This window comes from Varroa destructor, unplaced genomic scaffold (genome assembly GCF_002443255.2).
Source record: "Varroa destructor unplaced genomic scaffold, Vdes_3.0 BEIS01000003.1, whole genome shotgun sequence".
NCBI classification, from domain to species: Eukaryota; Metazoa; Arthropoda; class Arachnida; order Mesostigmata; family Varroidae; genus Varroa; species Varroa destructor.
In genome coordinates, this window is record NW_019211456.1 from 38,417,982 (window position 1) to 38,442,318 (window position 24,337).

The following is a 24,337-nucleotide window of genomic DNA, read 5'->3' on the forward strand; positions in this document are numbered from 1 at the left end:
AAGTAATCCAACTAGTTAAACAAAGCGTCTAGCGAACTTTGTTCGACGGGATTAGATGAATTTTTTTGAGATACAATTGAAAAAAGTATTCTTTTCTTTTTTTTTTTTTTTTTTTTTTTTTAATTAACCACGAAATATTGCAAGAACTCGTAAGAAGTGAGGTAAATTGATACAGAGACTATAGTTTTATTAGTGGCTGTTTATACCGCGCGACGTAATTATACATAATTTATGTAGTGAAAACTGAGGGATATTTTTTTTTGTATTACCGAAGAAAGCACCACGAAACGATAACTTATAATGGAGGTCCTTAATTCAGACCTGGAAATTAAATAACCAGTTCAGGATAAGTTGCGTAGGAAGTTAAATTTTAATCTCGTTTTTGCCGTGGTTCACGAGGAAACGTATGACATAAGCAACTTCTTCCGCCACCTGCTTCAGTTACCAGCCACTTTCGATGTGTTATTACAGCAAAATCGATGCTCGTAAAAAAATACTCTAAAATTATACTGGATTTAAATTCAAGGCATAATGCTATGAAATGTCCCGTTAGCTATCAGTATCATTCTTATACAACGGTAACTTTATCTTGGCCACGGAGCTGTTCATAAGTTGTGATTGTGAAATCGTAAAGAGCGTAATACCGTTTCGATGGTGAATTCATTCGATAACATATACGCACAGACATTTATCTGCTGTTAAATGCTTTCCATAAAATCGAATTGTGGTTTGATTCTTATCACGGACTTCGCTTACTCATTGCCTGTCCCTTCACGTCGGATCAACACAATTTGGTGAAGTTCGATGAACAACCCGCCAGCCTGTGACGTTTATCGGTCGCCAATATTTGTTGCCTCTGTACAATCGATACGATTACACTGAGCGACTATGAAGTGGATGCATGATAGGTAAGCGATTTAACACGTGGCGTTTACGGTAAACGTCAAATTAACTTACCTAAACAGTCCACTTAAACTTAAACGAACATAAACGGATCATATGTCGACTCGTAGATCGTATACACTTGTGATGAACTGTGATAAATCAAGGCCAATGCACGGTAACGGGAAATGATATGTTGTTCCATAATCCATATGTATACAGTTTCCACGTCTGAACATTATGGCAGCCATATTTACGTAATATGAACGGTGGCGATGGGAGAACTTTGCCATATACAAAAGAACCAAAACTTCTACTTTTAGCTTCATACATATTCGAAGTGACAATGTAATCGAACATTGCCGTTGTACAACCAACTAAACATAAATTAAAATATAGCTTTAGCCGAAATGTTCTCCTTCTGTAGTAGTCTTCTAATATGTAGGTGTCGTTTCAAGATCACGATAGATTCAAACAGCAATTCTTATTTAAGATTTAGTCGAATTTAGGAGCATTGATAAATCTAGTGTAGCAGTCTATGTAGTTATTGTTCCAATGGCAATGAAAACTTCCAGAATTTCTACGAGGGTTTTTTATTTACATATAGGAAAGTTGAATGTTGAATAGTATCGGACATCTCCTTCTATGATAGCATATTGGTTCTGTATGGCTATTAAATACGCGGTGTTTGTGAAGTAACTTCCTTGTGTCGGTCATAGATGCGTGCGCAACAAAAGAGAACTATTATATTAGAATTCCGCGCTTTCGTCCGTAGTATTTAATCGACTTGCGAGGTTGTTAAGTTCTCCCTAAAACAAAAGAGAGAAGATCAAATCTTTAAGTGACACAAACAAGCTAATCAGATTAAATTCTCACGATTCCGGATTACAAGAGAGCAACCAATTGCTAGGTGATTCTAATTCTGATGGCGAGGTCTATCGCAGATAAAAAAAAAAAAAAAAAAACACTTTGAGACAGAATCCAAACAGAAAATGGAAGTGAATAGTTTTTTTCTAAATGGCGCTAAGCCGGTCGTATGACTTCCATAAGTTACTCGATAAATCAACTGCCAGGTGTGTTCTAGCGTTAGTTCGGTAAGTTTTGTACCATTGAACGACTACTTAACGTTGACTGAAATAGGCGTAGAGGATGTTTAATCGTACAGGACGATATTTACAGACTTCACTGCAAAGAAAGAGATATTTGAATCGTCCCACTATATCAGTACCACGGTATATGGGTTACGATACAAACAAAGGGGCACATTTAACTTCTGGAATAGGTTCACTGGAAAGATCTGTTCAGTTTACCCCTTGTTCTTGCTCATCATCATCATCATCGTCGTCGAAACTTTCCTCATCGCCTGCATCCTCCATATCTTCTGTCTGATCATCTTCCTCCTTCGAATTTGAAATCTCCTCACCTCGGAGATTTCTCATTCTCAACTGACCCACCTGCAACGCGTCTGCGCAATTGAACTTGGAGAACAGCGCTTGTATCTTAAAGATGAATGTCTCGAGAAGGCGCCGTGCAGTTGGCACCTGCGGCAATGAAGGCAAATCGCAATCCGTACATGTTTTCGTTACATTCGTTTCATATTAGAACGTAAATTGAAACCTAATTAAATATACGAACGCCGTCGTTAATAGTAAAATCTATGTTAGAGACGCGAAAAAACGTTGCTGAGTTTGATGTATTTTATATGTACATAAAGTGGGAGCAACAGCGAGAGAGAGAGAGAGAGCCATTACCTGTCTTGCGAGAGCTATTTGTTTAGCAGCATTGGTCTTGAAATGTGAACATGTATGTTGCATTACTCTGGTAGACTGCTGAAGTGTCTTGACAAGCAAAAGGACTTCATCCGTGCGAGCCTTGAAGCTGGTTTCTGCCACCGCCATTCCGTACTTGATAAATACGTCCAGCGTTTCGCATGCGGTCTACTCGATAATAAAGGCCACACGAAAAAAGCAGCTAGTGAGCCTACGTCTGCCAATCAACTGATAATTTCCTTATTCACTCCAGTAATTTGCGGTTAAATTTCCAAACAAAGTGATTGTTACTGTCGCACTTCCTAAGTTGGTTAGCGTTATCTGGCAACAATTCAATGGACTCTGAATAGTAAAACGGAGGTAGAACTAAATTAAAAATGATAACTTGAAAAAATTAGAAGGTAGAATGACCTTGAGCCCGCATGAAGCGTTGAGGTTAGTTGCTGATATTTTCACTACGTCCAGTAGCAATCTGAGGGTTTTCGCTATCCGAAGCCATTGCGTTAGCCGGTCTTGTCCGTCTGCTTGTGCTCCGCACATCGCTTTGACGCTGCGGACAAAATACGATGCAATCGTTTTGTAGCAGGCGGTCAACGTGTCCCTGCAAAAACTCTAAAGTTAATATAGTTGAACGAACATAAGGAAAAGACGTTTACAAATATGTTTTGACGAAGAAATAAGTTACTTCTAAATTATGATGGCGAAGCGCGACCAAGTCACAACTTACAAGATGTAGGCAAACGTTTGAAAATGCTTTTCTCTATAGACCTGTCGTAGTGATGAAGTGAAACGAACTTATCACCTGGCAATAATCGGAAAGATGGTTGATCTGGCATTTCCGCTAAGTTCAGGGAAAACGGTTTCAGAAAGATACGCGATTTTTTCTAAACGATCGTCAGTTTCCTCGATGTAGACTGTCATCAGAGTCTAGAACGCAAATCCAACAACTTGGAGCCGTTATAGTTTCTGTATAAAAGTTGCTAATATTAGCAGCAAGCATTCCTTCAAGTAGCTGTGCCACGCTCCTTACTTTATCTAGATAAGTCAACATGATTTATTCTGGTCCTTTCGGTACAGATTCTCTTTCAATCCCTTTGCGAGTGGTGTTGTGAAGCACTTATCTGATTATATCGGGAACTTTTACTACAAAGGTAGGGCCAGAAGTGAGGTCGGTGTGAGCACGAGCTGAACATGAAAAAACATACTTGAGCTGATTTTGCTATTCGAGCACTCTTGTCCTTGTTTGATCGTGGCCAATCCCTTCGTAAAAACTCTTCGGCGACACCCAGAAGACGACGCTTATTAGCATCTGCATTCGAAGCCGTTTTATCGAGGACAGTTAGCAGTAATTGCAAAAGCGCGGCTGCCGTTTCCAAATCGGCGACCGACGTAGCTAACTCGACAAAATACCCGAACACCCTTCTGCAAACGGTTCAGACAAACAGTTTTCACGTACAGAGATATCAATCGTGCAGACACGCGCCATTTGTTCAATGTTAATCCAAGTTACAACTTCGATAAGTGTCTAATAACCAAAGATACAGGAGATCACCGCGTAAAGTCAGGATACTGGAGCTTCAACTTCATAATTAGGATTTTTTGATGCGACTGAAACCTTTTAGGAGCATAGACCCGGCAACATTGTTTGCGGCTCCATGGGGGCTATGTAGATTAGGTTTACAGGCACAAAAAAATGAGCAACAACTCCTGCGACATGTTCGCTCAAACTTATAGCGTGATAAAGACAACATATGTGTGCGTATAAATTTGAACGATACTAGAAAAGTTAGACCTACCTGTGAAATTCAACGACATCACATTGGGTGCGAAACTGGGTAGACCCAACCCGAAGGGCAATCATATTTAGAGCTTGGCGAAGCACCTGTAGACAGTCAACGACATGAGCATCATGCAATTCATGGATTACGAATATAAACATCGTTGGCATTCGTTCAAAGCTCACTAATGGTCTTGCTTCGGTTTCGAATCAAATGCCCTTAGTGTTTGAGCAGGTAGTTACAAGGGTCTGGGTATCTTCCTTGTATATAAAGAATTGTCTAACCTTAGCGTTCCGTGGTTCATTAAACCCTCTCCAAGAAAGCAGCGTATTGAAAATCGAGAACAGCAGTCGAAGACACAATATTTCGTCCGAGCTTAGAGCGGAATCACTATTGTCCATATATGTGTCCTGATCGTTGCTATTGTGAACATGGCCCGATGAGACCTGTGGAATAAAAGGCATTCATGTTTGATTTCCAAGTAAAATCTCAATGATGTACTTTAGAAAGATCTCCTTTTGATCAGTGAGGACAGATAATTTTTAGATAATGTCGTAACGGAACATGTGTAGACAACTTGATCATTCAACAGGATGTTCAAAATGGCGAAATCAATTAACTTACTTTCATTTTGTCTACAAGCGCTTCAAGAAGGCTGCTCAGCTGCGGTATGAAATTGATCAGAAATCGAACCATTTCTTCCGGTGGTTGTCGAGATGCTGTGTTTTCCTTTTTTAAGGCCGCCTGAATGAAATGAATGTAAGTTACCTTAAGAACGTCATGTTGATATGTGGCAAAGTGCATTGCACACTAAAAGCAATGGTTATAAACTCCCCATAAAGCAAAGGGCAACTCTATGTGTGATCTAGTGAGCGTATACGTTCTAATGCGTTTGAATGAACCTCTTACGTTTGAGCAATATATATACATTGGTAGACGTTCAAGTAAAGAACAGCCTTAAAATATCTTGTCTAATCTGAAGCAAACCGTCTGGAAACATTGTATCCAGAAACATGAAATAATAAAGAATTACAAAAGTTATAGAAAAAGTATTCTTTAAAAAACACCTATTATTGAATTTATGTACTAACGCAAGGATTTTTACATACGTATCATTTTTGTAACTCTACATGGCACCCATAATACAACACATGCGTTGTATTTGTACGACTGTTATCGTGGCTGAAACGTACCGGGGAGAGAAACACTCGCTGCGATTCCTCGGTCCCCAGGGATGCATCCAACTGTGACCAGAGTTCTTGAAGAAGGAAAGCACGCTCGGTCGGCAAAAAGTCTTCCTCGAGCAGATACACGAAGTTCTGATTAAGACTCCGAAGGAAATGACGGAATGAAGCAAACTCCACAGGAACTGACCACAGAAACAAGGACAGAGAGAGGAAAGTCACTCGTAGGGTATGTATTATTCGAACATATAGATCTATTCTACTATGATATTAAAATGTGACTGCAAGTTGGATTTGGATGAGTCTTATCTAAGACAATAAGCCATAAAGTAAATAAGCAGATTCACGTCCAGCTAAGATTTGGAGCCCTTAATATCATTACAATTCAACTGGCAAACCTTCCATATAAAAACCGATTTGGAAACATTTTGAAATTATCTTATCATGACGTAGCTGATACCAAAAATAGAGGCTGAACAAATGGCCAACCAGGTGTTTTTACTAGATGCACGGATAAATATTATACTATATAGTGTGTATCTATATGAAAAGATTGACCTACCTGAATTCTTAGTTGCCGCATTATCATCAGTCTCTTCCTCATTTGCTTTGCGTTTTCGGCCTTTTCTATATAGTAGACATGTAAAAAAAAAACCTCCCTGTTACCTTTAGCCTTATATCGGGTCACCATTGCATATGCTCTTAATAAAAATGCGTAGTATTTTCTTCGTTTTTTTTTTATTGATAAGTTAGTTTGTTTATTAAAATGTATACAATAAAGCACTATGTGAAATATATGTATATACGTATCAGTGATTCCAGATTTCATCATACCCAGCTTTTGCTTTAACAGCGGTTCGCACGTGAACGCTCTGAGCGCTGACCCCGTCTTCGAATGTCACCCTCGGTGGTACGAACTCAGGCAAGCGTGCCAACCATCTATTATATCAGTTCGCATAAAAAAACAGTAGGTATTAATAAGATTAATTTCACTGTATGACCGAGCTTTAGCGGTCGAGTACAAGCAAATATGCCCTATGGCGTGCACAGCTTGTCTGTAAAATTATCCATACAACTGTTTCTTTATCTACGTTGCTATAGAGCAGATGAAGAAAGTAAATTTCGTTGACGACATAACTTTTGGAGGGCAGTAGTAATGATCAGACACTGCTGTCGAAATCAGAGAAGCTCAATTGATCCACTGCTTTATACGGAGATCGATTTGTTAAGGTTACTATATTTAAAATGGTATAATAGTGCAACATGTCAGATGTACTGAAAATTGCGACGGCGACTGTTGTGAAAACCAGCTCCAATCATATAGATAAAACATACTGGGCGGCAAGGTTGATGAGATTCACTTGTTTTCGAATGGTCTTCACCAGCTGCGCTCGAAGGTCCCGACTCATCAGTTCCGAAGCACTGTTGATAAGCTGCGATAATCATAGCAGAAGATAATATATAAAACAGAGACAAAAACGTTCTGATGGCTAGACAATATATAGAAGGATTTTACCGTAAAATGGAGAAGCGATTTCACATCGATCATGACGGTATTTTCAAATTTCGATTGTATTCTTACGTTTCAATGTACAACAGAGCTGTAAATCAAAAATAATTTTAATAGTACCTATGACTTTAGAGGACAGGCAAAGAACAAGTTACAAGTTAACAAGTAGCTTAAATAGCGAATATTTTAGCTTTTTATGTTTTGAGAGGTATTTCTTTAATTTTTCTTAAATCAAACTCTTCTTCTCTCTAAACAATCTTGCTATTTCAGACAACACTTGACTATCTATTGAAAAATAAAAAGAGGGTTGGAAAAACTCAAGAGAAAATTATCCGAGAATATATACACATAGTAAAACGCCTGCTACAGTTTTTGAGGAACAATTAAAATTATTACCGAATTTAATCTACAATCGGTGGCTCAGATCATTTTCACCTGGAAAATTTTCATGGATCTAAACAAGTAAACTACTTTGCCATGATGACCTGACAAGTACTACACGAGCAACTTTCGCCTATTAGTTTTAAGCGTATTCTATCGTTCTAACCATAACGATCACACAGGTTGTGACCGGATTTTCCTGTCGAACTGATTAAAACCACCTTAATATAGAATCCAAGGCACATCCTTTTAGTAAATTCTGTTACCACTGCTCACCTCGCGATTCCAGTTGATCGTATGGAATAATGAGATGAGAAGCTGTTCTTTATCAGGCGCCACGGAGAGATTTATGTCCTCAAAATCGTCAGGAAGAGTCCTCGCGAAAAGCAATGCATTTATACCCTTATGGAACATTTATGTCATTAAGTAAATAGACACATCAATCCTATTGTACAAACCCTATTACAAGGTATGCCGTAAAGTAAGCGTTTCATTGATGATAACTTTATTAAGTAATAAACGAAAAGTTTACAGGAGAATGTCCTCTAGCGAAAGCAACTTGAACTTTTGAAAAGATGTTCGACAACCAGGTTAATTTTAGTTCAATGAAGATAGTACTACCTATTGAGATATCTGGAGATATTCCTCTTTATATAACCTTATTTATATTGTATAAATTTGGAAATATTTCGAGATAATTCGATTTTACTTGAAGATCGGTCGAAAAGATTTCTATTTCCGCTGCTCGTAACAGTCGAAACAAAGGACACATGGCTTCAATGGGTAACCTGTGAAAAACCACAGAGAGAAAACAACGGTACGGTTCGTTGAAAGAACAAATCGAAAAGTTCACTGTACCAAGCAGCATTGGTACGCGTCGCCCTATTCTTTGGGCAGCCAAAACATCATTGCTTCGAAAGCCAGTACGATTAAAGTCAAAAGTCAGGGAGTAAACATAACGCTTGAATGATGTTGTGTGACTGGCCTTAGTACGCTAAGGCAGATTTGTGCGACCTCCTGCCTAATAATTAATCAATCAAGTCATGTTTTCGAGATTACGAATTAAATTTTTCCTAGTTTTATTGCATCTGAAAAAGAGGAAATAATTTATCCGCCGAGTTTCATATCCGACACGGACAAGGTTATTAGTTAGCGAGATCATCTTACCCCACTTTTTGCGATCGGTCCAGCACGGAACTTAGACGGCCAATGTCGATGACCATCTGAACGGACGCCGATCTGAGAGAAGAATCGTTATGAAGGTTCGAGGGATTTGCCGAAGTGGAACTGAAATTTGTGCCAGATATTACCTAGGTATTTGAGTGTATGTTTAGGTGGCCGTCCATCACTCGTTTAGCATTCGATACTCCCATTCTGAGCCAGCGGTCTAGATTATCTACCTTTTGTTTCGTTCGGGAATTTACCGAATCATAAATTATTTTCTACTCCGTAACTGTCCAAGCTATGATAGGCTCAAAAAACGTATTTGTCACAACGACTCATTACGAAGTATATCAAAAAGTTTTAATACAGCCGATCAGTAAACCACGGCGTAACGTTTGTCGCCATATAGATACAAATCTAACAATCTGAATAACAGCCCGAGGCCACAAGCCTATCTTTGCCCGTATCACACCACGGAACCCGATTGGGAGACATTTAAAATAGTACTGTATAGTAATTTGCCGATCGGTAATTTTTAACCATATACGCAAGAGCATGCATTCACGAATGATGTCAGCCACCATCAACGCACGAGCCTGCACCATCCGCGACACTTCCGTGTTCTTTCCGTCGATCGATAAAGGCCGATTGGAACTCTTTGGACGCAATTTGGTGAAGCCATCGCACAAGGTGCGGTTCGAGTGACGGTACAGCCAGAGACAGTTCGTCGCAAAGAAGCGCTGCAGCCGCGGGAAACAATCGTGCACAATCAAACGCCTGTCGTACACATGTTTGCCCATCGCTCATACATCGCTTCTCGTTAACCGTGGAGTCACTATAACAAGTGGATATAAGCTCGTGTTAGACAGCATCTAGCGATATGTCGCCTTTTCCCAAAACTGATTGTCTATCAGGACGTGGAAATTGTTCGATTGTACCGCAAATTGTGCTAAACATAATTAAAGAAATTTATCTTAAACTAATAACGCTCTTCCTCGAAGTTAATGGCTGTTGCATAAACCTATAGGCGGCAACAAATCCAATGACGCCTAGCTTGCTTCGAATACGCTGCACAAGCAAACGCCAATGACCTCACCTGGATGGCTGTCGCTCGGACGTGATCACAAATGCGCAAGGACGACAGACTCAACAGAACCAAGTTCCACATTTGCTATTTACCTTCGTTTTGGGAGCATCGCTTCTACCATAGCCACGGTTGCAACCATTCCAACGCATTTATATTTAAGATTCGGATTAATTAACTGTTTGCGTGCTGCTATCCGAAGGGTATCCTGGAAGCATAATTAACGCTGTGTTTCGTGAAGTCCTATTATGGTATAGATTGAAACTTCTGCTAATGGGGCTATCAGCAGCTTATTATAGTAGCTAAGAATAGTTAGGCGGTGTCATCCGTCAGGACGCAACGCAGCTTTAAGCAAGTGCAAACATCCTGAGGCGTCGCGCAATTTGCGACAGATGATTATATACGAAGACATCTTGATCAGCAATTCATATGATACCTTTATGGCTAATAATCGTATGCGGGCTTTGCTACTCGTTGCCTAGACAATATTCCGTAATCTTCTGAATACTTTGGGTCTATATCACATTAGTATAACTAACTAATAGTAAATGCTTATCGAGCACAAACCCGAAGGCCGATATCGGCATCAGCGTCGGCGTAGGCAAGCCACGCAAGGCTACGGAAGAGAAGACGAGCTTGGCCAAGTGACATACGGCCAAGCTGATCAAGAAGCACCTGCAGCATAAACCCAAACGGAGCGGTCTTTTTAACATGCTTTGTGCACAGTATATGCACACAGGACAGGGCGTTGTGTAGTTCCGCGGGTGACCCTGATCCAGCATGCGTAAGGAGAGCCACAATGACCTCCGTTTGTACGTGCACATCGTAGTAGAGGAACAATTCACGGTAGATCGCACTGGCTAGCTCATGCATGCTTATTACTGGACCTCGGAGGAGAAGATCACAAATTTCCAGTATGTTGTTAAGATGTCTTCTAAGTAAACTTTGATGACGTTTTAGCACAGTTGAGGTCACACTTTCCGTCAGGCACGCTTCCTTAACGGCCTGCCGAATCGTAGCGTCGGCATGCCTCTGGTGGAGCTGTCTATAGCAGACAAATAGGAATACGACATCGATTTGTTTCAGACATGCACCCGCAGAGTTGACCTCAATCATCTTGAGCCAACATTCCCCCAGTGCACGATGAGTCATTACACCCACTCGCAGCTTATCCACAAATTGTATGAGAGCATCGGCCTGGGCAGAAGCTGTGGTATGATCAACTGGCTCGTGAGAGTTGCAATCAACCGGCTCTTGAGATGCAAGAACTATAGCTTCACTGGATCGAAGCAGATTTACAAATACCGGTATGTCAGCTTCAGGCAAGTTACGCAGAACAAAATCCAGCACGGGGCATAATTGCTCCACATCGAGTTGTGGAATTGAAGAAAGGACACTCTTCCGCACAGAAACGACCACATCTGATGGGACGCGTAGAGCTGCGAGAGCTTCGAGGACCGCCCCAGACAACTCGGAATGGTTCTCGTAAAGATCGCACAAGTGCGCTGCAACCGTCGCGTGGGAGCCCTCTTCTCGCAGCATTTCTGGGAGCGCACGAACCAGTTGGCGCTGCTGCTCTTCCGGTACATCGGCGATAAGCTCGAAGATTCGTTGTATCAATGCCTGTTAATAGATGAAAAAATTATACGAACGGTTGGGAAAACTGATATATGATGAGGATGAGCTTGAGATTTTGTGCGAGCTTTAAAGGACATTGCAGCAATGAACGAATACTTGCCTCGGGATCATTTATTGTATCTTGCCACTTTAGAGCCTGTATTACTCCATATGTTACGGAAGCGGAATTTTCGTCACCTAACGCGCGTTCGTAAAGTGTATCAAGAACAAATTTAAGGAGGTCTCGCTGAATTTGTGGCACACTAAGTAACAAGCAGAGCACGCTGTTTTGTCGGGCAGGCCACAAGCTAGAACTGAAACCGTAAAGGGCAAATTAGTTTAATTGTGCTTACAAGTACGAACTCAAAATTTTAACTTTTAAGGTCGCTGTGCCCGATGGAAGAGACTACCCAACGAATGCGGTACTGTAGCATGAGGCCGTATGATAACTGAGGCATATTCCATCAGGCACGTATCCCCTAAAAAATGAAAATCCATCGTGCTACATAATATGTGATAAAACACATATACTGCGAAACGTTTAACTATATGCCGGTTCGTTTTGTCTATTCTTTTCCAGGCTTCATTAATGATAGCTTTCACATTACAAAAATCAAGATCAGTCTCCGCAGTGTTTGTTTTCCATATGTTGATGAATTCCAAACTGGCAAAGTTAACGTGCATCTACGTTCTAGATTCTCGAAGTATGGCGGTACTTTGTTTCAAATGTACACGTGTCTGTTCAGTAATGCAGGCTCACGATTCACTTTAGGAACAAAGGTTTGATTCGGTCAGATCTTCCGACCTGCTTCGATGAGCAGTGTTTTCAGACAATTTAAATTCCGTAGGAAGCAATCAAGGCCATCTTTATTTTGTATTTTTTTTATGTACTGTAATTTTGTATTTGTGTACATATTCCCAATCTCGCAACCATGGTTCATTGAATTTTTCCATGATGTGCTCTTCAAGCTTCGACCGTCCACACCCCCCAGGTACTTGAACCCATTCCGGTATATTAAGGTCGTTCTACGTGTGTGAAGCGTATCAAAAGCAACACGACGCTTCCGCGGCAGAACTTGATGGACTTAGTCTTGTTTCTGTTGACCAACACTTCGGCCTTATCTACAAAACATGACAACCCGACGGGAGCTTGCTAGACATGACGCCGATTCCTTTGAAAGATAAAGAGATCGTTGGTGTGCAGCAACGTCTTTGCCTTTCCCGCCGGGTATTGAACACGGGGTGGTAGCTTATTCAGTGACAGAAAGAACAGCAGAGGGCTTTACTTAGCACCCTGTGCAATGCACGATTTAAACTGAGCCGCGCCTTTATCCATACTCGCTTACCTTTCTGTTTCCCCATCCGTTAAATGCAATATATTTTGCAGGGCTCCGCATTTTACAAGCTTCATTGAAATGATATCTCTAGGAACCATGTCTATTGCCCATCATTACCTCTGCATTATTTTCTGTCCGTGTGAGATTGATTTCTCCAGATGTCTAGTTGTAGAGCGCTGATACCTTTCCCGTAGAAAAAGACGAATTGTTCAAAACTTAAATGGGGTGCAACTGGGTTTCGTTTTGTTAACATTGACTGAATAGGAAATTCGACAGAACTGTACAAGCAACAATATAAACCTTAAAAGCACATAGTTAATAACGGGGATAATTTTCTGCAACATGTAACACTACGCATTTTTTTTAAAACCAAATCAGGCCTCCTCCATATCAGAGGTGTGTAATATATGATAAGCAGCAATGTTATGTTTCAGAGTTAACAAAAATCTTCGCTAATTCTTACACAGTCGAGCTGATAGCGGGATCGCACGCGGCAAGTCCATTCTCAAAGCGGATTGCTTCTTTCGAAAAGTAAATTTTAGCTGCATCAGCTAACTCAGCAGGGGCGATCTTCTCCGTAACAAGTGTCTGTCGTAGCCTCTTATGGAACTCTCGTCGGTCAACAGACACAGATATCGCACGGCCCTCGTTGATGTCTACCCCACACGACCTCAACATTCGCTCGAATTGGGCAACTACGCCTCCGATGTCACTGGACGCCATCCCCAATCGATCTGCCCCCTCTAAGCTTCACCTTCTACAACATATAATATGTAGTGAACATCAACATATTGTCTGAGATTGATGTCTGGTAGTTCTTAAACGATTCCGAAGCTCTATACGCTGTAAAGCTTTTAACTGAAAACAAAATCCTTTTTAATTACACGATATATTTATTTAGAATTTATTGCGGAACAACGTTGTTCAACACCTTAGCGTGTACAACAATATTATACTCTAGTAAAATACAATCTAATGTACCAATTATCCGCTAAGGACCGATACGACAATTGATTTTATCGGGCAATTCACGTTTGCCCTACGCCAGGCAGCAAATATCACTTCGAGACTGTGTAACAGACGTTTAGAAAGTGGAATTATATGTTTAATATATAATTGCTGCTAGTAATCAATAAAAAAAAAAACTTTATTATTAAATAAGTTTCATCAACTGAAATCGGAAATTTACAAAATGTCCACATCACGCTATAACTCTGTCCTTCATTTGGTAGTACCTAAAAGCCAATGCTGCCGGCGAAATGGAAGCAACCCTAAGTACGAAAGGTCATTACGAGACGCTCCTCTCGAAACGGAGCTTCATCTTTCGAGTCAAGACCCTTTCATGTAATCCTTGCTCTTAACAAGACGGGTATGCGTACATTAGCTTACCGTTAATAAGGCAGTTTCGTTTGTTTTTTTCCAGTATTATCAACTCACAATGGTACGCTACAATTCACTAAAAATCTATTTACTAAAAACCAATTTATAGCGTGTCTAGATTACGAATCAAAGTCACTTCGATTGCAGAATAAATCGGTGTCAGCTATATAAACATACAAATGATCAGTATTTAAATGAGCACCATTGATTGTCTATGATCATATGCTGACACACTGAACACAGCCGCCACTGGCAACATAACTCTACTAGCTCACAGGGCCGAGTTGATGCCAAATGGCTTACTTTGGATTCGTCTTGGAATTTGTTGGTTAAGCCACGTAGCCGACTTACTTAAGTCTAGTCTGTCTTTATCCACACATACATTAAGTAATTAGCTCATAAAGCGCTCATTCAGGTGTAAAGGCTAAATAGCATAAATAAGGAAAGATCAAAATATGGTCTCCCATCCACTATCCTTCTATCCAACTCTGTCAGCTAAACTGACTCACTTGGAACCGCCACGACGCGTGAACAAAATCTGACAAACAAATGTTCGAAAACACACAAGTGTTAACATTTATTGGTTTCTTATGCATTGTAATTTTACGATCCTTGTGACTTATATCCTATTTAGGTTCGGAAAAGTTACTTGAATACGTAGAATTTTAACTTCGTCTGCAGTATCTGTGCTTCAAGACATCCGGGTTCGAGCTTCATATTGGACAAAAAGAGAGAGTCCAAACTGCGATGAATGTGCGCATATTTTTGAGCTTCATTGAAAGTCAGTTCGAGTACCTCGGTACGGTGGCGAAGCTGGATAAAAGAGTCCTAGCAAATTTTACCCAGTGATGGGTCGTTTTGTCAAGACAGGCAATGGAACCTCCTATTGGGCTAATGCCACTGAGCATGGACCATGCTGGCATAGAAGGAATCCGCCAGAAGTGATAAAATTTAAGCTTTGACGTCGATGAAGTTTGTGTTCATCGTCTATTCGTATCAAGCGCAGATCCGATTCGCCGATATATGCTGAGCAAGATCCGTGCTGTTCGTCACTGATAATCTTTTTAATATCAGAAAAAATTATCAGCATCAGTCACATAACTGTAATTGGGCACCCGTTCAGGCTCTTGCCCCGTTTACCAGTGCTGTCAGCCAGCATTAACTCCTAAATCCGGACAATACCTGCCATAACGAGGGCGGACCAAATCCTCCAAAACAAAGAGCCTGTTGCTATGTCTGCTGGTGCATTCAGGCGACTACGAATACTGTAAACGAAGTTATGTGAAAATTGTTGGTGCATACCTAATGAAATTATGGCAAAAGGCGGCCACTGGGATTTCCGCTGCAAGGCAGCCATACACCAGTGACCTTTGTCGCACTACTGGGACGTCTAACCGTAGCCGTATCACCAGAAGGGACTAATGTGATAATTAAATAAAAGATTCTTCAGGACTTCATGAAGATAAGCTATCACATGCTCGAGTTCCCCAAGTACTGCTCGGTTAACAAACGATACAATAATTGTATATTCTATTTGAAGTGAATAAAGCTATATTATTAAACTAAAAGTCGGGAAAATCGTTTTCTGTACATCGGAGGAAGCGCAGCACTACGCTCAAAGCGGAATCTTTCCTACTACGCGACTTTATTTGCTGGATGCTTTAAAAGACAACTGCGTAACCTACTTCCCTATCTACAGAACAGATATTATAGAAAGTGTTCCAGTGGACACACACGTCCATGTGCACATAGTAACAAATGTTCGAAGTAGGTTTTTTATTAATAAACAAAAACTTCGCTCTATTTTTTTTTTTATAAATATATTCCTGAGTTGATTTGTTTCAGCATGGCATTATAATTCACATTTCATATTCAATGACATTGAATACACAATCTGAAAATACTAGCTGGTTGCGTGACTTTAGCTACAAAATATCCACTCGAAATCATTTAGCAGGCTAAACTTAAAATACTTTCCACAACGATTTTTTTATACTGCAGGTCAACCTGAATATACAGAAAAACAAACAGCCAATATCAAAGAGGGGCTCGGACTAAATAGCTGGCAGAAAAGAGGACTCTAGCAGGAGCACAGTAGAGATTTCGTGAGAAAAAATCTACAGCACGCTGTGAGGTTCTGGCAAAAACGAATCTCAAACGTGCGTCTTTCGATACCAGGAACCCTGCTCTGGTCATCCCGTTGGTCCCCCTTCCCCTCTTCTTTTCCAGCTAATGAATTAAAAAGTGGTGATAAGGTCCCCGATGTAAAGGGGATATCGTGCTTGCACGGCAGACTGTTAGAAGCCTGAATAGAGAGGGTTGAAGTAACAGTCGAGGTGTCTCAAGGACTTAATCGTTCGGAGCATGGCATATAACTACGTCTCTGACGTACCCAGTAGCTCGAAGGGTGTTCAGTGAATCTCCTATATAGACAAACTGGTTCTCATTATTTACAAAAGAAAGAAAAGTGGGCCTAAGAAAAAAGCTAATGTAGCACTCAGTTTTACAACAGTCTAGAAAGAAGAAATTTATTTTAAACGGTTCTGGAGAAAAATAATGTAATCTCTCTTACAGACAGGCTACGTGTTGAGTACGCAACAGAACGGACACTCGGTCCGTAATCGGGCTGAACTAATCTCAAGGTAAAGGGAACATCTAAAGAAGCGAGACGATTGCTTGCAACGCTATTAAAATCTGTTGTACACTCATCAATCAGCTCAAAAAGGGACGGCCATCAGGGTGGCTCGGGCGTACAGGGATGTATATTTAAAAGTTTATTTAACACTTGCTAGAATGATAAGCTGGGATCCACTAACGGACAACACACTGCTTCTCACAGCACCAAGCTGTTGAGATCGCATGAATGTTTGAATGAATTCAAGACAGTCATTTAGAGTTGCTCGGTAAATGCAAGTTATTTCTTACTTTGGACGTAGCTTTGTGGGTGCGGACTATGAAGAGCTGTCTTACTATATTACTCAGATGTTAATCAGTCACAGGACAATTTCAAACGTGTATTATCAAACCTAAGTAGACTTCTATGAGCAACTAGAGAACTGGACAGAAAATAGCACGCGCTGGTTTGCCGCTGTACCCTACGAGGACTAGAAAGACTACAATACGTAGAAACACCGGACGGAAGCTATCGACCAAAAGCGTTGTGGAAAGAGTGCTGAGGTCGGTAGAAAAACGGTGAGCGTGGTTTTCGAAGCGACATTGTGAAAGAAATTAAAGTTCAAAAGAATCAGAAGATCAGAAGGATCTGAAGCTCAAAAAAGAGACTTAGGACACTCTACGGAATAGGACACACTGGCCGGTCCCTGCACCCCACTGTCCGACGTAACACGCAAGAAAAGGGCCCAAATGATGAGGTTTGGATGTTTTTCTAGGTGTACCAAGCAGTTACCCTAAATATGATGCTCAGATACCTGGCGATCCGCGGTTTTGTTTTTGCCCGCTATTTTCTACGGAGCAAGCGACACTCTCTCTCAAGTGGCGAAGGCACGACCATTGACGGCAGCCAGCCCAGCTGAGACGAAAACAATCGAGTATATTCAAACAAGTGAACGCAACTCGATAAAATATGTCTCGAAATACGGAAATAAATAAAACGACCTATACTCCTACGGGACAAGAAGCTGTGGAAGAGCAGAAAAGCTTCCAGAGGGTGATTAATTCCTTCAGGGCGTACAAGTACGTAGAACAATTCGTCACCATTTGCTATCGTTGTAATCACATGATCGCAGTTAAAAGAGGCAACCGACACTTGTCCCTTCACTAGTACCAGTGTCTTCTGTCGTCGTGAGCGCATATTTGAAATGGCATAAATATTACTGTTGGCTTTAGCCTAATGTCGTGCTGCTTTTTCTAATTATTTTCAGTTTAGTTAGCATAACATTAAAAGTATTTCAAACCACGAAACAGCTACTGAATAGTATAGCCATAATGATTCATCAACAAGCATGTAACTGAGGTTGTCTACACGTTTCGTATAATTCCTATCGGCATTACAGTGATTAAGAGTCATTAGTTGGGAAAATTGAGTGAGTAACTTCATTCTGAAGCGGAGTGCTGTATTCTATTGTTGTCATAGAAAAAAAAAAACAACTACGATAGTCAAAATAAAGCAATCTTCGATTACGTGCCATAATTGTTGTCGAAAATACTTGTGAAATGCACGTCAGACCCGCACTCAGCGGTGGTAAATTCATACTATTTGATATAATCCATTGTTCTTTATAATGCCTCCTGTGACGAGCAACACTAACCTAGTCTATAAGGAAAGGTGCGTGAAAATTTCACACCGAGGTCCATGAACAACTAAAGCTTATCTCAGTGGAAACTCAAGCGAGTTCATATCGGACTAGGAAGGCCTTGCTTATGGTCTGATAGGCAACAGCTGTTTATTCTTGTAAAATACTCAATGTAAAACACGATTTGAGTTGGAGGCAGTAGCATAAACTATGAAAGATACATAACGTGTCAGCTCGATCGGTTACGGTAGACATAACCGGTACTATTAATGGTTTTCGACTTTTGCTTTCGTCGTGTTTTCTTAGAATCCACTCTCATAGGCGTGCTCGAAAACCTATGCTTGTGATTGATAAAATGGTACCGCGCCATCAGCGCTTTCTGGAGGACTACAGAAAACATTTAGAGCAGGTGGGTGAATTTTCCCTCTTAATTCTACATCACTTTGACCAGCCAGCTGTTATCGGTGTTAATAAACTGATACATCATGAGAACTCCGACGCTGCTTTCTTTTAGAAATGGTTATCAACTGATTCGCATATAGTAATTATCCCGACGTTAGCGTTGAAGCAGCATCAGATACTTAAGAAAATAAACAATAAACACGCGTAATGCACATTCTGTCGGTTTTATTGATAGGTACTAGTATCACTCGATCACAACGCTGAGTTCTTGAAAGAGCTGACAGTGGACGTGGAAAAGATGTTTGAAAATCAAGAAGTTCGTGAGGTGGATCCCCGGATTACACACGAGTTAGCCCCGTCCGAAGCTGACATGGATAAAGTCCGCAGTGTTCTGAAGCAGTTTTGTAGGGAATGGAGCGAGGCCGGTCGTATAGAACGAGAACAGTCTTTTGAGCCACTAATTCGAGAATTAGAGCAGTTATTTCCGGAGGGAACACGGGATGAAGTTCGGGTCCTAGTTCCTGGCGCTGGGCTTGGCCGACTCCCGTACGAATTGGCTGTCCGCGGGTTCGCCTGTCAAGGCAACGAATATTCGTTTTTCATGTTATGTGGTTCCTGCTTTGTCCTCAATCGCTGTAAACAAGTGAATATGTTTACAATTTACCCATATGTTCATCAATTCACGAATAACATGCGTAACGCAGATCAAGTTCGGAGCGTCACCGTACCTGACGTCAATCCGGCCGAAGCTGGAATTAATCCAAATTTTTCAATGGCGGCCGGGAACTTCGTTGAGGTTTATTCAGAACAGCCAGACACGTGGGACGCGGTGGTCACGTGCTTTTTCATTGACACTGCTCAAAATGTTATTGAATACATTGAAACTATACACAAGTGCCTCAGGCCGGGTGGGTACTGGTTGAATTTAGGACCACTTATGTATCATTATGCCGACATGTTGAAGGAAGAGAGCATTGAGCCTAGCTTTGAAGACATCAAATCTATTAGCCAGGAGATTGGTTTTGAAATAATTAGAGACAAAACAGGTTTAAAATCGTCGTACTGCACAAATGGAGAAAGCATGCTTCGGTATGAGTACAGTAGCATCTTTATGTTATGCAGAAAACGGAAACAATCTCAGAATAATTATATAATTAGTTGCACGAGAAAAGGACCGCAGTATTCACACGCTTAATACTTTCCAAATTAAAATTTTTTTTTTTTTAAACAAGGTGAAATAATCGTGATGACAATAGCTCACTGCTGCATCAAGTCGGATTGTACAAGCAAACAATAATACTACTGAAAACTAGAAGAACTTGCGGGGCGGGTTGTCTGAAAGGAGAACGTATGGGTCATAAGTGATGGGTCTATGTCATAGGTTCAAATTTTCATAATTTCAAATTTTACAAATTGGTTTTATTCTAGAAATACGGCTCTAAGAACAATAAGTGTTAAATAGATAGGTGAACAAATTGTAATATTAGTAAAAAGACGTAATAAATATGAATTGTAAGTAGCAATGATTTAACTACTATTCGCTCTTTGGCGATAATCTGTGTACTTAATCAGTTTAAAGAGTACCCTTATATCATAATAAAGCAACTCTTGGAAGAGTAATTTTTCAAACTATATAACTATACTCTGGGGTAAGCCCAAGTGGGAGCCCCTGTGAGATCTATTGTTGCAATTGTTGTATGATTCTCTACTGTTTTTTGTTTCTGCCAGAAGACCGGCCAATACTGCATTATCAAGCCATAGTAGTTTAGATGACTACCTTCCTTTTAAAAGCTATTTTTTTTTAATTTTAGTAAGGGTTTCTAAAGCCATGTTGAGTATGCTCGTAATTGACAAACATAACGCTTGTTGTTGTTATTAAACAAAATAAATATTTTATTTTTAAAAAACGTTTTATCATAATTCCGTATGCAACGTTGTCTTGTAAGTCTATCCTTATCATTTTCTTTGATAATACTTCTATGTACATATCACTAGCGTCTCGTCACTTAATCTGCGCGAGAACCGATGAACGCATGGGCGAATTTTGGAAAATTGCTTTGATAAGGTGGGCTACTTCGGCAGGTTGATACCACGTCCTCAATTCTGAGTCATGGTTTTTCCAATGTGCGGCGAAGTCTTTGAGGCCATACGATAAAATATTTTTTAGTTCTTCAGCTTTTGGAAGCGGGCGAATCTTCATACGGCCAGCTATATCCTTGATTTCGGCCAATATCTCAGACAAAATCGTCGCCCAGAGATCAGCCTGATTGCTTTCGATGTCTTCCTTCATAACTACAACAGAAATCAACAACTCTACATAGTCTTCGATAAGTAAACACAGCACTTTTTCAGACACGTTTAAAGGTAGAATCTCTTGCAGATCCGCACAGTACCTGCGCAAAAACTGTGGATACTCTTTAAACGCATCATCGTCGAGGAAATCGGTCTTTCTTTGCCGGAATGAATCAAATGCCAGCTTTTGAAGTCGTTCGTGAAAGACGATGTCGGCAAAACGCCTAAGCCCGACTGATGAGTTGAGTGCTACCCTGCTTGATGGATGCAACAGGCAATGAAGTAATACTTTGTGCGCAATGAACATTGAATTACAATAGACTATAGCCACTTCCTTATCTGATAACGTCGAAACAGTATGCTTATAGTACGAGGTATAAATATCGATCACTAGAGACGGCTCTGGGCAGTCTAAGATCTCAACGACTAGAGGACGTAACCAGAAAGAAACACGGCAAGGGTTCATGTCGCCGGGGCCACCGAAGTCTGTACTGGTAAGCTTCTCCGTTGGCTCCAACGACTTCCGTAAAATTTCACGAATCTGCAACATAATCGAAAACACATGAGGGTAAAAAAACAAAAGAACATGCTTCGATTACTGGCTATAATAGTTTAGAAAATCGTCCCACATATACTTTCTCCGTAGCACAGCGGAATGAAATATAGGACTTGCTAAATGCCCTTTAACTCAGAAACAGGTAGGTTTGAGCTTGAAAATATTTCTTTGAAAATTTCTTCGCTGCAGAGTTACGCAAGAATTCGCCAATAACAATGTGCCGAATGCCCCTAACAGCAAATCGTTCTATAAAGTTGCAGTCTACTTGGATGAAGATTTTGTTACCACCATCTTCGTAATAGTAAAGAATTAAGCGGGAAAATAAATGCAACCTCATTAAATGAAAGAGCTCTTCTAAATTTGAAAATACTATCAGTTACTCTAAAAACACAGTTTGGCTGGATTGAAGAAATAAGCAAATCCAACAAGTAGCAATAAATTATGCACCTATCACCTATAGCAGAACACGAAAAAGTAATTTTTTTTTAATGTACTGAATTACGTGGACGGCTCACACTGCAGTATTATTAGGGATAGAGTACAACAGGCTCGGTGGGTACCAAGGCATGCCTTTTTTTTGGAGATAGCTTTTAATCCGTTATGTCATTGAACATAAAATGACATTAATTTATAATTGCAAAGTCCATTTACCTTCCCTAAAAAGGCGCTAACTTCATTTTCTTCTCCGTCTCCTATGCCTTCAGCGTTGATGTCGCCGTCATGGCCATACTCTTTGTTCGACTCGTCCTTCAGATTTTGCAGTGATTTTCGCTGCTCAACCTCAAGTGTATAACGCTTGTTTACTAGGTGCTGTCTAATAGACTGCAAGAAAAGAAAGAAACTGATAAGAGCCCCATATAATACTAGCCAGTAGGCCTTTTACGAAAATATATTTAAGATAAATTAACAACGCATGGGCCAGATGGAGAACTGACGTGTGAAACAAAGGTAAGCCATCTATATTTTAAACGTTACCTGAAGGATTCGAAGTTTACCGCCACTCCACACATTGAGCGTCTCACAGCTCTCTTCGATTCGGTTTAGATAAACCAAGGCTGTGCTTCTGTCATTTTGACACGCCTCAGTGGCCTCAAGTAAATCGCCAATCTCGATAAGATCCGCGGTCCGTTTCAGCTGTTGGTGTTTTCAAAAAAGGATCAAGTCGACCTGAGTTACGTATATATACACTTTCCGTTGCGTTTTTGTAATATAACGATTACAGCCAAATAGCTTTGAAGAATATTTACACCGGGCTACACTGACCGCATGATTTACTGTAGCAATTTTCGCCTCAAGTTCGGCGATATGCTGTTTCTGGTCTTGATCAGCGATCTGCCGTAGAGAAGAGATGGTATCATTCAACTGGGCAGCCAGCAAATCCACCTCGGATAGGTGCTCCTCAAGGCTTATTTTCAGTTGACCTAAACTTAAACAAACAACTATTATGCCCCGTACACGCGTATTGAATATAAAGGTCTCTGCGTTTTTCCAGCAATAGCTTTCCAATATAACAGATAACATATGCTTTTAAGTATTTATTAATGTTTGACGGGCACACATAAATTCGATTGTACTTACCAGCCTCTTGTATAGAAGACTCATCTAGCAATTCTGTGTGTTCTACATGTTTAGCGAGTGCGTCCATTTTGCGACGTATGTCCCGTTCGATATCGGTCATACGTGCAGCCAACAAAGACGGCTTTTCCAATGCAGCTAATGACATTGTGATGACTCGGACTGTCTAAAGGGCGATCATTACGCTAAATGTTAGTGTACTTACCTGACTGGGTAAATTCTATCAGTTGGAAGCTATTTCAATAATAATCATCGTTATTATCATTATTCTTACAATATAAGTGTCAAACAAAAAGAAGAGTTCGAATTAAGTACTGCCGCAACGGAGGCTTCACACAAGACGGTAATGCCCTTCTAGAAGCTAAAGAAGACTGCTCTAAATTAATTTCATACAATCGTATAAAAGCCAATTGAGCTAACTGTGAGCATCTACCGGAACAAGACGGGGGTAGTAGAGCCTTGATTTAAATGAATCTAAGCGAACTAAACGAACCGTTTTTATAACATCCGTTAGTGCGAATCTTATTATCTCGTTATTTAAATCGCTATGGATGCGAGAAAACAACACCATAAGCTATGATAGCGGAACGTACCTATTAAGAAAAATCAAAGCCTCGCAAAAGAACCAAGGCAACTTAGTTGGACAATATTACAAAAAAAAAAGCAAACCTTAACCCTATAGGTTTTCAAATTACATATAACACATTACCTCTGATTCGGCCGATTCGATTTAATGGAATATCCAATAATCCATATTGAACTAGTAACTATTTATCACCAGTCAGTTTGTTTGTTAGAGTACTCTATTTACGATAACTTACGTTCAAAAAAAACTTCTAATATTTTGATGCCAAATTATTGCATAAATTTAGCATAAAATAAATGGTATTTCATTCATTTTAATTTATTTGGGAATAAACACCTTCAAAAAAAAGTTACGTAAACACGGCTACAGCACTTCGCAAAAGACAAATAAATTTTCACTCACTTAGGCGGGGCTTTGGTACGACTAGAACCTTCTGTCAATATCCTCATCACTTTTAGAACCGGGACAGATATGGTTAATGTTCAAACACCGAGTAACTAATAGGAATTTATGCGCTTCAACAACTATCACCTCACATAAAAACTTCAATTTTCAACGGTGGTTTTTAAATGTCAGTTTGAAGAAGT

The 24,337-nt window shown here is 40.3% G+C and overlaps 3 protein-coding genes across 10 annotated transcripts; 1 reads left to right on the forward strand and 2 right to left on the reverse strand.

Annotated features, from left to right (window-relative positions):
• Positions 1-1,459: 1,459 nt before the first annotated feature.
• Positions 1,460-14,373, reverse strand: Fancd2 (Fanconi anemia complementation group D2). 6 transcript variants are annotated; one of them, XM_022800323.2, is made up of 22 exons: positions 14,096-14,367; positions 13,170-13,564; positions 11,491-11,683; positions 10,320-11,375; positions 9,848-9,960; positions 9,261-9,503; positions 8,672-8,791; positions 8,214-8,292; positions 7,781-7,906; positions 6,949-7,046; positions 6,448-6,552; positions 6,176-6,240; positions 5,623-5,798; positions 5,054-5,173; positions 4,714-4,875; positions 4,448-4,533; positions 3,857-4,073; positions 3,454-3,578; positions 3,063-3,252; positions 2,634-2,819; positions 2,193-2,423; positions 1,460-1,691 (listed from the first exon to the last, which is right to left on the reverse strand). In XM_022800323.2, exons 2-22 carry the CDS (start codon positions 13,427-13,429, stop codon positions 1,632-1,634), a joined length of 4,011 nt encoding a protein of 1,336 aa, XP_022656058.1. In that variant the 5' UTR covers positions 13,430-13,564; positions 14,096-14,367; the 3' UTR covers positions 1,460-1,631. The 6 variants fall into 6 exon arrangements, with proteins under 6 accessions (XP_022656058.1, XP_022656057.1, XP_022656059.1 ...); XM_022800322.2 differs by having other exon boundaries at positions 13,170-13,463; positions 14,096-14,366; XM_022800324.2 differs by lacking the exon at positions 9,261-9,503 and having other exon boundaries at positions 13,170-13,463; positions 14,096-14,366.
• Positions 5,799-20,267, forward strand: LOC111248270 (protein-L-histidine N-pros-methyltransferase CARNMT1). Of its 3 annotated transcripts, XM_022800333.2 has the most exons (4): positions 5,799-5,842; positions 6,427-6,523; positions 18,646-18,748; positions 18,977-20,267. In XM_022800333.2, the coding sequence occupies exons 3-4, from the start codon at positions 18,677-18,679 to the stop codon at positions 19,934-19,936; spliced, it is 1,032 nt and encodes a 343-aa protein (XP_022656068.1). In that variant the 5' UTR covers positions 5,799-5,842; positions 6,427-6,523; positions 18,646-18,676; the 3' UTR covers positions 19,937-20,267. The 3 variants fall into 3 exon arrangements, with proteins under 3 accessions (XP_022656068.1, XP_022656067.1, XP_022656069.1); XM_022800332.2 differs by lacking the exons at positions 5,799-5,842; positions 6,427-6,523 and adding an exon at positions 16,878-17,779; XM_022800334.2 differs by lacking the exons at positions 5,799-5,842; positions 6,427-6,523 and adding an exon at positions 17,847-18,129.
• Positions 20,268-20,604: 337 nt separating this feature from the next.
• Positions 20,605-23,326, reverse strand: Zw10 (Zeste-white 10 kinetochore protein). Its single transcript, XM_022800331.2, has 5 exons — positions 23,168-23,326; positions 22,853-23,010; positions 22,565-22,723; positions 22,241-22,411; positions 20,605-21,574 (listed from the first exon to the last, which is right to left on the reverse strand). Exons 1-5 carry the CDS (start codon positions 23,310-23,312, stop codon positions 20,744-20,746), a joined length of 1,464 nt encoding a protein of 487 aa, XP_022656066.1. The 5' UTR covers positions 23,313-23,326; the 3' UTR covers positions 20,605-20,743.
• Between the last annotated feature and the right edge of the window lie 1,011 nt (positions 23,327-24,337).